The sequence below is a fragment of the Sander vitreus genome, chromosome 15 (assembly GCF_031162955.1).
Source record: "Sander vitreus isolate 19-12246 chromosome 15, sanVit1, whole genome shotgun sequence".
Taxonomy (NCBI): Eukaryota; Metazoa; Chordata; class Actinopteri; order Perciformes; family Percidae; genus Sander; species Sander vitreus.
In genome coordinates this window covers 14135115-14148428 of record NC_135869.1, presented here as the reverse complement: position 1 = coordinate 14148428, position 13314 = coordinate 14135115, and the positions used below count along the sequence as shown (strand labels likewise).

The 13314-nt window shown below is 41.9% G+C and overlaps 1 protein-coding gene across 1 annotated transcript; it reads left to right on the top strand.

Annotated features, from left to right (window-relative positions):
• The first annotated feature begins 7030 nt into the window (after nucleotides 1-7030).
• Nucleotides 7031-9391, top strand: elfn1a (extracellular leucine-rich repeat and fibronectin type III domain containing 1a). Its single transcript, XM_078270471.1, has one exon. It carries the CDS (start codon nucleotides 7031-7033, stop codon nucleotides 9389-9391), a length of 2361 nt encoding a protein of 786 aa, XP_078126597.1.
• Nucleotides 9392-13314: the final 3923 nt, after the last annotated feature.

Sequence of the window (13314 nt, the reverse complement as noted above, 5' to 3'; positions counted from 1 at the left end):
AGCTGTAGTTGCACAGGACTAACATTCAGTGGCAAGTTCTGCACTCAGTTGTGGAACTTTGTCACACTCATATTGCCATTAAAATCTTCATGCCAACTGCCACTTAACAAAATACAAATGTATTCAATACATAAACCACATAGCAAAACAGCTTGCTGTATTATGCATTAGACTAGAAAGGCAGAAAGAGTGAATTGGCAATGAAGACATACCAGCTTCCCCATTTACAGTAAATGTGTGGAATACAATCACAAAAAGGCTAAACTATGAGCTATAGATTCACATATAATCTCACCCTCTAGGCCAATCTAAATCTATGTGAAACATGCGTCAGATTACACCTTAAATGCTCCAATGTACTGATTCTGTATCAGTTTATCAGCATACAGCACAGTGTTTACTGTTGAAGGGGATTCAGAACTGTTGAAGGGGATTCAGAGCTGCTGAATGAATATTTCCCCAATATCATTCTATTATCATTTATTATCCGTTCAATTGTAATTCTAATGTAACATGAAGCATGCAGTTTCCTTCAGTACTACGTCTGGGTTTGCGGTATATTCTTGGGTTTTCTCCTGTCAAAATCTTACCTGTCCAATCAGCGAACAAAGGGAGTGGCTGAGAACGATGACGTTGAGGTTCGGTAACCTTTGGTGAGTTCCGTAATGACGGCGGAGAAAGATGCAAGCGAAGCCATTCGGTCCGTTGTGGCAACGCTGCCGAATATCCAGAAGTTAAGGCCTGAGCGAGAACAGTCTTTGCTGAGTTTTGTTGGTGGCCATGATGCTGTGGCCCTCCTCCCCAAGGGGTTCGGGAAAAGTTTAATTTTCCAGCTCGCTCCGTTAGTGGTGAAGGAGTTAGCTAAGGCTAACGCTAGCGTTGCTAAGCCGACATCACGACCAAACGTTAACAATTGTTTATGGCAGATCCAGAGTGGCTCTGGGCAGATCCAATTGTTTAAAACTTCAACAGAGTACCCGCCTTCAAGGAAGTTAACAGTCTTGTCAATTGCGAGTGGCCAGACTCTGTACAAATGACATGTACAAGAGTCTGGTAGGACCAGGCTAAGAAGATCCTGGGCTTGAACTCTAATTAGGTGGATGGGTAAAACCCAAAACAGACACACACCCACCCCAGCTCAGTACCTCTGGGAATCATATACATTCATACTGATTTCAGCACCTGGAGGCATTGGCCTTAGAACTGGTGCTGGTCCCCAGTCAATACCAATACTATTTAGGGCCAAACAAATAGGACAAGTTAGTGATTATATTTCAGTGCAGACACTGCTCAACTTGGTCACCAATGTGATAACCTTAACTCAGAAAAAGGTCAAAAGACAGCAGGAATGGCCTTTAGGTCCATAATGGCAGGTGGGGTTTTCAACTTGAAGTATATTCTCTCTGCCACAAACTGTCACATTTATTCTATTCTAACAGTGATTATCTCTGTTGTGAAAAGCCGTGTCCACTAACACACCAAAGCACCTTCTGACCCCCTGTGTCCCCCTCACAAGACATCTGATTTTGGCCTTTGTCAGAGGCAGAACTGGTGAACTAAGAGAAGAGAAGAATATATTACTACACATATCAATATCTCTGGGTTGATGCACTTATTTCAAGCACATTTTGATTCATACTCTAATTACGAATTAGTGCTTATCAGAAGATAATTGTAAATACTAAGCTTAAATATTTCTGATGTTGCCCAACAGTAGTGTCCGTCTTTGTGTAACTACTTAAACAAATAGTGTTCTCTCTTCATAAATAAATAAAATGTATGATTTAATGTTATCATTTCTGTTAACATAACTACACTAGATATGTAAAATGGTGTAAATGACATTCAACAGTAGAGGAAATAATTTAATCTCACCTTCAGAAAGGGTAGTGTTAATGACTAATTTTATTTGAACAATAAGTTGATTTGAGAGCTACAAGAAAAATCCTAAATTGTCTTAAGAAATAATGAAGGTTCCACTGATTAGAATAAATCTTTTAACTATTCTGTGGATGAAACCATCATATCAGAATTCCATTTCTACACAAACATCGTCCAACCTGCAATTGAGTACAAAAATCCCCTTGCTGTATTTTAAAAATCAATTTGACAAATTGCGTCAAAAGACACATTATTATTGGTGATTTCAGTCAAGCACTACTGCATACTTGAGCAGCAGGCGGCATTATATTATTTTTTTAATTTTATTTTTTCATGTCAGTAGCCATACATTGACCCATTAACAATTGAAATGCTTTTGAAGGCTGTAATAATGAGTGATTTAGTGATGGTATAGAATAAGGTTGGGCTCTGAATCCATCTACTGAAAGAACTATAATCACTACACTTTAAAGCAACACTAGAACTTTTGAAAGATAGCACATTTGTCCTTTTACAAATTAAAAGTTGAACACATAACAGGGGTGTGTTTTATTGCTTGAGTTCAATACACTTAGGTTCTATTTCGTATAGGCTTTGCCCTCTAAGAGCTATTGCTATTGGGTTAATCCCTTTGCGCATGCGCAGTTGTGAAGATTGCTTTCACGCCCTGTGCCCCACACGGGCCTCTTACGTCCGCAGATACTGTATATTACAATGGCGCGACCAGAGATCTGCTCCCATTTTTTCTTCAGCGACAAGCAGTTTGAAAACTTCAAAGAACAGAGTATCGAACTACCGCCTTTTCGCAGCGGTTACGCTCTAGTGCGGGAACGCTCTCTGTTGCTATGGCAACAAACAACACACGGCTATACGCCTCAACTCACCAGCCTTTCCCCGGCTCTTACCGGCGTGGTAAAAGCTATTATGCTATCTTGAGTTCAGATAATGGCTCTGACGCCCTGCACACATGTGGTGCCGTAGGCGGAGCCAGGTCACTCCCACACTGTGTAAACAGCGGGAGCGAGCGCCCACTCAGTATGTGCGTGCTACACAGTCACTCCTCCCCCAGCCATCTAGCGGGACGGGGAGACCTCTGACTCGATGACTGCCCCGCCATGTATCCACAGCATAGCGGCGCTCTCAGAGCAGGGCGCAGTGTTGGAGAGTTTGCCACCCAGGAATGCATGGCTGTCAAGCTTATCATAAAAAAGGCTATATGCCCTAGTTTACCAGCCCTCCTCTTCCTTTTCGACGGTGTGTTGGAAACTAAACAGTGCTCACTGTGGTTTTTCTATGACCACATGGGACAACCCACCCACTCGGGGCCAACGCCTTTTCTCACCAACCACTGCCCAGGGCTCTTCTATAGGCTTTTCCCCCGGTCCCTCTGATTCCTCGCCTCCTGGCACGCATCCAGGAGGAGAGCCTATTGGGCATTATGGTGGCACTGGAACGCACAAGCGCATCCTGGTTCCCGACCCTGGTTCAACTACTTCGCGGTGTCCCCATGGCAACTGCCGTGGCAAGGGGACGTACTTTCGCAGCTGAACGGTGCGATATTCCACCCCCCGGTTATAAGCCAGCGGCTATAGGCTGAGCGAGAGCGTCTGGAGAGGCTAGGCTTGCCCCCTGCCGTTATGCACACTATCCCGGGTGCGAGAGCCCCCTCCACTATGGCGTGTTATGCGGGGCGGTGGGTCCGTTTTTCCATCACTGGTGTGTGGAAAAAGCCCATGTCGTGTCCTCTGCCCCTAGTGTTGACTATCTCCAAACACTGGTGGATAATGATTTGTCTCCGTCTACAGTTAAAGCCTACGTAGTGGCCATTTCGTCCGGCCATGAGGGCTATGGAGAGAGAGGTCAGTTTTTGCACACCCCCTGGTAAAACGTTTTTGAAGGGGGTCAGACGACAGAAACCTACTGTGCGCTCTCTCACACCTCAATGGGTTTTAGCCTTGGTGCTGCGAGCTCTGGGGAATCCTCCTTTTCGAGCCTCTAGCACAAGCCCCTCTCAGGACGCTGTCACTGACAACAGCGCTCTTCCTCGATTTTGATGTCGGCTAAGAGGGGGAGTGATTTATGCGCGCTGGCAGTTTCATCGTCCTGCCACTCCATTAGAGGGGACGGGAGCGCAGCCAAATCCATCATTACACCAAAAGTTTTAACAACCCCTTCGGGCGAGGGAGTTATTTCCCTCTGCCTCATAACGACGCGGAGGAGGCGTCTCACCGATTGCCCGGTGCGCACGTTATTCCAGTATGTTTAACGCTCGACAGACATCAGACGAACACAGCGGCTGTTCGTTAACTACAGAGAACGCACACAGGGTGTGGCTCTTTTGGAGCAGCGTCTGTCTCATTGACTGTGTGAAGCTATCACCCAGGCCTATAGCGCGGAGAGAGTGGAACCCCCCCCCTCAGAACATTTGGGTGCACTCCACGAGAGCGCTGCCAGCGTTCGCGGTCTCCTCATAGGCGTGATGGTGGCCGACATTTGTGCAGCGGCTTCCTGGGCGTCCCCATGCCCGTTCATCCATTTTTTATCTGCATGGTGCGTCTGAGTTCCCCATGACTCACGCAGTTTTACCCGCACTTGACGGCAGATGATGCGCTGTCAGGTTCGGTTTTGCTGCTGTCTCCATCCTCCTGCACTTGAGTGGTTTGGAGGAATGTGGGGGGTTTTGCAGCTATTAATTGTGAGGTTAATTTGTTTTCACCATAAAACATTTTCACAATCCACATGACATGGGCCTCATGATCAGTAGGCATACTCATGATAATGACAGGGTTTTCTCATAAAAATAATGTGTTTTGATTCATTAAACCTTGTTCAGTGTGAATAGGAAGACAAATTAGTCCATTCCAAGTTCTGCTTGTGGACCTTGTGTCGCAGTTGGCGTTGACTACGTCAGCTTCGCCCTTAACCCAATAGCTCTTAGAGGGCGAAGCCTATACGAAATAGAACGATAGTTACGTATTGTAACTCCAGATTCTATGAGTATAGGCACAGCCCTCTAAGATTCGGGCCACCTGTTTCACCAACATTGGCTGAAGAAAAATGCTGATGTTGGGAGCAAATCTCTGGTCGCGCCACTGTAATATACAATATCTGCAGACGTAAGAGACCCGTGCGGGGCACAGGGCGCGAAAGAAATCTTCACGACATGCATGCGCGAAGGGATTAACCCAATAGCTCTTGGATTTCTGGAATCTAGGTTACAATACGTAACTATCGTTTTACCACTACAACCTTAATTGGTCTGGTATGACCACCAGTAGCTCTGAGTAGCTAATGTTAGCAAACATTTGATAGATATCCCTGTGTAACTGACAAAAGGGTCAGTTTGCTGACTGTAGGACTCTTCTCTACTTGTGCTATGTGTCACGGTTTGTCAAGAATGACTTGGACCCAAATGCAGTTTAGATGATTTATTAAACAAAAATGAAGTACATACCAAAAGTGTCCAGAAAGCAACAGGCAAAAACTAATTCCAGAACAAACAGAACAGGATCTCAAAAACCGGAACTCAGAGACGAAAGGTAGACTCCAGACACGAACACACTCACAGAACACACGGCAAACGAACAGCAACAAAAAAAACATAATGCTCCCACACAAGACAAAGACAACACAGATACTAAATACACAGGTTAACAAGGACTAACAAGAAACAGGTGACACAACAGGTGAAACAAATCAGGGCAGAACAATCAAACAGGCGGGAAAACAAAAGACAGGAAGTAAACTAGATAGGACAAGGGAGACAAGACAGACTTCAAAATAAAACAGGAAACAGAACATCACAATCATGACACTATGTTACCATATATTTTAGTTTATTTTGTATGTATATATATATATATATATATATATATATATATATATATATATATATATATATATCATTATCCTGTAATCGTCACTTGTATCGAGAGTGGCTGCTGTTCAGCTAAAATTACATAGGATTGCTTTGTATAATAATGAGAAGACACCTTCAGCCTAGCCAAACCATTTACCTGTTACAGCAAACTGTCACTCAGTGGATAAACTGGTATTATAACTGGTATTATCTATTGTATGAGACTGCACAAACAGTAAAACCAGATGATGGGTTCAAAAGCAAGTGTTCTAAGGATGCCATATGCTGTATTCTGTATTTGAGAAGCATGATTAACGAGAAAAGAACATCATAAAAGAAAATATTTTTGGGGGATTTTTTTTCTGCAGTGGCCTCTGCAGATTAGAGAGCAAGAATGTTCCCATTTTTACAACCATGGCTTGTCTCCCTTTGCAAACAAACTTAATTTAATTTAGGATGATCCAGTAATGACACCTTGGGCTCTTTTCTGTTGTTTGTTTCTGAATCAGTGCACAAAAGTATTTCAATTTATGCATAAAAGGTTTTCAGAGGAAAATCCTGAATACATTGATCCAAAGTGTCATTTCATGTAGTGTTGTATAATTGATGTAATGCGGCTTCTTAACATTGTTGCGTCTGACAGTCCTCAGGTTAATGGTGTGAAAACAGGGACCTGCTTTTCCCAACCTGTCAAATGGTAATTGGCCAATGGTTTCCTCAAATTGCAGTCTGCCACAGGGACTGCAAACACCTCTTAAATTGTGTACAAAATAATTGGTGGGGCATAAACAAGGAAGGCATGCAGTAAACATGAATCCTGGGCTTTGAATTCAAAATTTCATTACCAACATATGCAGCAGAAGTACATTTCTTATCCTGATAAAATGTAATTCATGTCAACTATGTGTTCTTGTCTTTTGCAGGTTATTCTTCCGTGCACATAAAGAAGAAAGGAAGACAGTGGCAGAAACAATAAGATGAGACCATTTAATGATGGTACCTCTAAGAAGAAAAGCACAAGCCAACCTGAGACGGTGAAATCTCTTTTAAGTATTACCACAACTTCACTGCAGGCAAACCTCAATGAAAGAAACTCAGTGTAAGGGCAGATTCTCAAAAAATGTTTTGAATGGTACATGGGGACAATACCATCCATCAATGAGAAGGAGACAAATAAAATGATTGTTTCTGGCCCGGAGAACAGTTGAACAACCAGCTGATTTTCCAGGATTGTCTCAGCTGCACTGAAAATACAGCAGTATCACCCCTCTCATTTTTTTGGCCCTGTACATGACTCTCAGAAAAGCACCAATGGCCTGCAGCTCAGGCATGGTGATGAGTGCCTTGTTTTGGCCTGTAGCCATTGTATATTTGACTCATATTGGCAGAGTCAGTGGAGACTGCTGGTTAATTGAGGGGGAAAAGGGCTTTGTATGGCTTGCAATTTGTAGCCAAAACCAACCACCTTATGAGGCCATCCCACAGCATATCAACAGCACCATTGTGGACCTTCGTCTGAATGAAAACAAAATCAAAAGTATCCATTATTCTGCCCTTAGTCGCTTTGCCAACTTGACCTACCTGAACCTAACAAAGAATGAAATCTCCTACATAGAGGATGGGGCCTTTTCTGCTCAGTTTAACTTACAAGTCCTTCAAATGGGCTTCAACAAGTTGCGGAATCTGACAGAGGGCATCCTCAGAGGTTTAGGAAAGCTGCAGTACCTCTACCTCCAGGCAAACCTGATTGAGACTGTGACACCCAATGCCTTTTGGGAATGCCCCAACATTGAGAACATTGACCTCTCCATGAACCGAATCCAGCAGTTAGACGGGTCCACGTTTACAAGTTTGACTAAACTAACCACCTGCGAGCTGTACACCAACCCTTTCAACTGCTCTTGTGAATTATTTGGTTTTGTCAAATGGCTCACCATTTTCCCAAACAGGACGAATGAGCGGATGGTCTGCGACTCCCCATCTGATGTCTCTGGTTATAGCTTATTGAATCCAACCAATCCAAAATATAAAAATGCGCTTTACATGCTAACCACTGTGTGTACAGAGGACTACGTGACTCCATTTATTTCTGTGCCCATTGAGCCCACGACACCTGCGCCAGACTCCACACTCTGTGGGCTGGAAGATTGTCCCTCAGGCACGGAACCAGAAGATATTACCATCAGTACAACCTACAACGATGTGGAAGTAAACCCTCTGATGAAACTGAAGCAAGTATCAAATACAGGTGCTATCATCACAGTTCAGATTCCTCACCCCTACAAAAAGATGTACATCCTGGTTCAGTACAACAACAGCTTTTTCACAGATATTCAAAACCTGAAAGATATAAAGGAGGACATTGAACTAAAAACCCTTAAACCCCACACTAACTACACATACTGTGTTGCTTCGATACGTAATTCTCTAAGACACAACCACACTTGTCTGACACTCACTACTGGCCCTTGGAATGGAAAGGATAGAGTGGTAAACAATGCAACTGCTACTCACTACATTATGACAATCTTGGGCTGCCTCTTTAGCATGGTCATTTTTCTGGGTGTGGTCTACTATTGCTTGCGAAGAAAGCGTCAGCAAGATGAAAAGCACAAAAAAGCAGGTAGCCTGAAGAAAAATATAATAGAACTCAAATATGGACAAGAACTGGAGGGAGCGACTATTTCTCGAATGTCGCAGAAGCAGCTGCTGGCCGGGGAGAGCATGGCACGTATGCCGTACTTACCATCTGCAGCTGAAATGGAGCAGTACAAATTTCAAGAGATAAGTGATACTCCTAAAATGATGAAAGGAAATTACATGGAGGTGCGAAGCATGGACCACCATGAACGCAGGGAGTGTGACATGGGAATGGCTGGGAATAGCCAGGGGTCGGTGGCAGAGATTTCAACCATTGCAAAAGAGGTGGATAAGGTCAATCAGATAATTAACAATTGTATAGACGCTCTAAAGTCAGAATCCACCTCTTTTCAAGGGAAATCTGGAGCAGTCTCCACTGCAGAGCCCCAGCTTGTACTAATATCAGAACACCCACAGAGTAAATCTGGCCTTCTTTCCCCAGTGTATACGGACAGCTATCACCACTCTCTGCAGAGGCATCGGACCTCTGATGTCTCGCCAAAGAGGCCCAGCACTGCAACAGGAGGGCCCATGCGAAGTCCCAGGCCATATCGCTCTGAATCCAAGTACATAGAGAAAACCTCCCCAACAGGAGAGACCATGCTCACTGTAACACCTGCTGCCGCCATCCTGAGGGCTGAGGCAGAGAAGATCCGTCATTATGACCACCGGCACTCATATCCCGACGCTCAGATAGAGGAGCTTGAAAGACCTGACAGCCACAAGTCCTCCATGTTGGAGCCTCTCACTCACTCCCGCGCCAGAGACTTGGCATATTCCCAGCTGTCATCTCAGTATCACAATCTAAGCTACTCCTCCAGTCCCGAATACTACTGCAAACCTTCACACAGCATCTGGGAGCGATTCAAACTCCACCGGAAACGGCACAAAGATGAGGAATACATGGCTGCGGGCCATGCACTGCGTAAGAAAGTCCAGTTTGCAAAGGATGAGGACCTGCATGATATTTTAGACTACTGGAAAGGTGTATCATCCCAACAGAAGTCATAACCTCTTTAGGGGTTTTAAAATGGACCACACATTGCAGAAAAGACACAAGAACCTCATCTGACAATTGAATCAATGGAAACTTCCATATTATAATCAACTACTTACTCACATTCTCTTTTGACTGTGAGGAAAATGGGGTAAAGAGTGTTTAAATTTGTAATATTATGTAAAGCATTCATCGGGAAAACTTTTATCTATTAAAGAGAAAATATATTGCAAATGAATAATATACATATATATATATATATATATATATATGTTACAATGGATTATAGGTTTTTGGGTATCGCATGGCCAAGTCCTGTGAAGTGGATTTGCTGTTGTGTAATATGAAACTACTATATGAAAATATGTCTACTGAAACCTCAATATTCTTTTGAGGAACTATCTGGACCCTTCATTCAAAATTTACTTTTTCTTTTCTTTCCTCCCTGCATATATTTCATTAAACAAAAACTATGTACAGATATGGGTATCTATATTTGCAATGTTTGCTGTGTAAATTGTAAATGGATAAGTATTAGTGGATGAATCAGGTTCATCAAATGAAGCACTGTTCATTTAGAGTTAACTTGTTGCTGAAGAACGGCCACTTTAAACCTGTCAGAACATTTGTCATTTTAACCATCACCGCCTGTTTTTTTAATTCTTTTTTTAAAGCTTTTACATGCATTTAAAAAATACAGACGATTCAGTTTTAATGTCCCCTTTTTCACACAAAACAGTATTCACTGCATGGAATCTGATAGACTTCATGCAGACAAGATGCAGTATATTACATGCTGAAATGAAAGTCTCAATCATCAGTTTCATGAACCATCATTTGTATCTTTAGTACCAAAGTAGAAAAGCTGAAATGTTTACAATATTCCTGCACGGTCTGGGAATCGTAAGAACATACAGTAGTAGGTACATGTTGACTTTCTTTCCATTTTTTATTGCATCAGTTAATATGTGAAAACATTGGGAAACAATAATATCCACATACAGGATATGGTATTGAAAGCCTACTCACTAACATTTTAAAGGGAAGGCAGCTGTACTTTGTCACCTGTTGTTTAGGTAGAGACAGCTGTTGTTTCCTGCAGGAGAGCCCGATGGATGAATGTAACAGATACATATTCTGATCTGTCTATGGCAGCTTTTATGTAAGGAAATATTTATTTAATGCTATTAACGACTGTGTTTTTTTCCTTTGCTTCAATATTTCTTCCAGTGTATTATATTGCATAATGTCCGATAAATGCAGGAAATTAGTTTGTTGTTTGGATGGGCCTTGTTGCTTGCTGAGAGGTTTCATTTTATTTTCAACTGCTAGGCTGTTAAATCTTTTTGTATATTATAAAAGCTACGTACCAGACGATAATCAACGTGCTAGAGTAAAATTTAAGAATGTGAAACTGAATCCTCTGACTTACTGGCTGTGAATTTGTATATCATGACATTTTTTGAGTAAATATCAACGCTTTGTCTTAGTAAGATGTTTTTATAACTTATTCCAAACAGGCCCATGATGCCTCATTGCATATTCATGAATGAGCAATACATTTGTATTTCAACTTTCCCACTCATTTGAAGAATTGTAATAATGTAACTTTAAATGTATAGTATGTATGTAGGATGTGGGTGTTTTAAAAAGCAAAGAACAGCTATTTAAGGGTTAGGCAGTTATGCCTCACGTAGGAATGTTAGGACTTTGTGTGGAAATAAATATTAAACATTTCGATATACATAAATGAAAAGCAGGACAGGCATACTCTGTGTTGAGGTGAGGATCAGAGTCTGCAATCTGATAGCAGGGCTGACCTGAGGGAATGAATTTGCCTGGTGACATGTTTTTTTCATCAACTCTTTTTTGCCATTAGTCATTCAGTATGTAAGAATAACTGCAGGCATTAGTTAACCCATTTGTATTTTTTCTGTGTCATAATTCAGGCGTCCATTTCATGTAAGTGTGTCATGACGCTGATATTATTCATTGATGTGAAATGAAGCATTCATGAGCCTGATGTGAATGTGTTATGTAAGAACCTTATGAAGTGTTAACTTGGTTGTCTGACTTAATATTTCAACCGCCTTAAGATTTTGGGATGTGTGTACAAGTGTAAATTTCCTTTTGTTTCATTTCAATGTTGAAACTGTTGACAAGTCTCCATTTGTTGTTATTTTTTATAAAAGCATTTCAGTATCTTCTGAGAGCTGTCAGGTTTCTAGTTAATTTAGTTATTTAGCAACATGTTTTTATACTGCATATTGTAGCACTTCTGTGTATAAAAAGAGTGTTGATAAAACCTTTAAAAAGATCAACAGTTGTTCAAGTGCATCAAAACAAACAAGAGCACAAAATATGTTTTTTTTTTAAATTTTATTTCTTATTATCTTGTTATCTGCTTTCAGACAAAGTACTGTGAAATAAAGTTAAGGGTGCACATACGGTATACACCAGCATCTTTATTATGACTTCTGGCCAGAATCACTTTAAAGGGGTGGTTCAGAATTTTGGACATAGGACCTCCTTTCCAAGTTAGCCAGTGTGTTATTTATCAGTGGAGACCGTTTTCAACACTTTTCATCCAGTCCTTCCAGTTGCAGAGTTCGTTGGTGCTAGGCTAGCTCAAATCAACAGTATCTGCTAGCCTGCCACTAAAAACAGTCTTATCCACTCCACAGTACACCCGAGGCAAATAAATTATAATGCTAGACTATCGATGTACATGTCTGTGTTGATAGAATAATGTTAGAAATAAAACTACCCTTGCATCTCAATGATCGCATTACATTTTGAGGGACTAGTTTCTCAGCAGCGGTGGAATTTTTTGCTCCGGTTAGTAGTACTGTGCAGAAAAGTAAACAGAGAAGCGCACTCCAGTCGGGACACATAGTAGTAGCCTAGTACATTGGTATTGAAGCATTGGATTGGAAACTAAGGACTAGGCAACATGGTGATTCAGAGTGCATTGAGAAATTGTAAAAATAAACCAAACAGATGGGCACCACACAGTTTCCACAAATTTCCATTGGGAGATCCAGAAAGGAACCAACTGTGGCTTCTTGCTGCTGGCTTGGACATCAAGGCGGAGACTCTGCTCAAGTGGCGAATGTTTAGTGATCATTTTAGACCAGACAACTTTGAAAAAACCCTGCAATCTAAAGGACCACAAGTCACTGACAACGAATGCCGTTACATCCGTCTTTCCAGATGCACCAACAGCTACTGGTGAACAGGTAATAACTTTTAGTAGGTACTCTAGCTAATAAAGCTAGCCCCTTTCATCACGTTAGCCTAGCTGCATCTGATAGATTGAGACTGACGTTAGTGGCGGTAACATTACAGTTCAGTGCATTGTGGAGAGTGACAACATTAGCTAACGGTATAGCTACACTCTTGGTAGATACACAAAGTATAACTATTGCAATGCGATGCAAGGGTAGTTTTATTCCTAACAATATTCTATCAACATAGACATTTACATCGATATTCTGGCGTTATAATTTATTTGCCTCGGGTGTACTGGGGAGTGGGTAAGACCACCAGCGAACTCCGCAACTGGAAGGACTGGATGAAAAATGTTGAAAACGGTCTCCACTGATAAATAACACACTGGCTAACTTGGAAATGAGGTCTTATGTCCAAAATTCTGCATCACCCCTTTAAGGCTGATATAACAGCCATTGAGCACTGGATCAGTGTACGTAACGTTCATTCTCTGTCGTGGCTGCCAGCAACAGTGTGCTGCCATTTTAGCCGGTGTGGAAATGTCCACTGGCTCTGTGATATGAACGTCTCGCCTACCGCTTTCTTCTTCACTCTGCTATTTATGAATTTGATATATAAACACCATGTTTGAACAATAGTTAGGGTTAGTCCAAAGGATGATGTCCGACGGACATTGTGTTGTCACAACAAACATCATGATTCCACA

What these genes read in the sequence shown, in the direction of transcription:
- elfn1a (XM_078270471.1), top strand. Translation starts at nt 7,031, where the DNA reads ATGACTCTCAGAAAAGCACCAATGGCCTGCAGCTCAGGCATGGTGATG.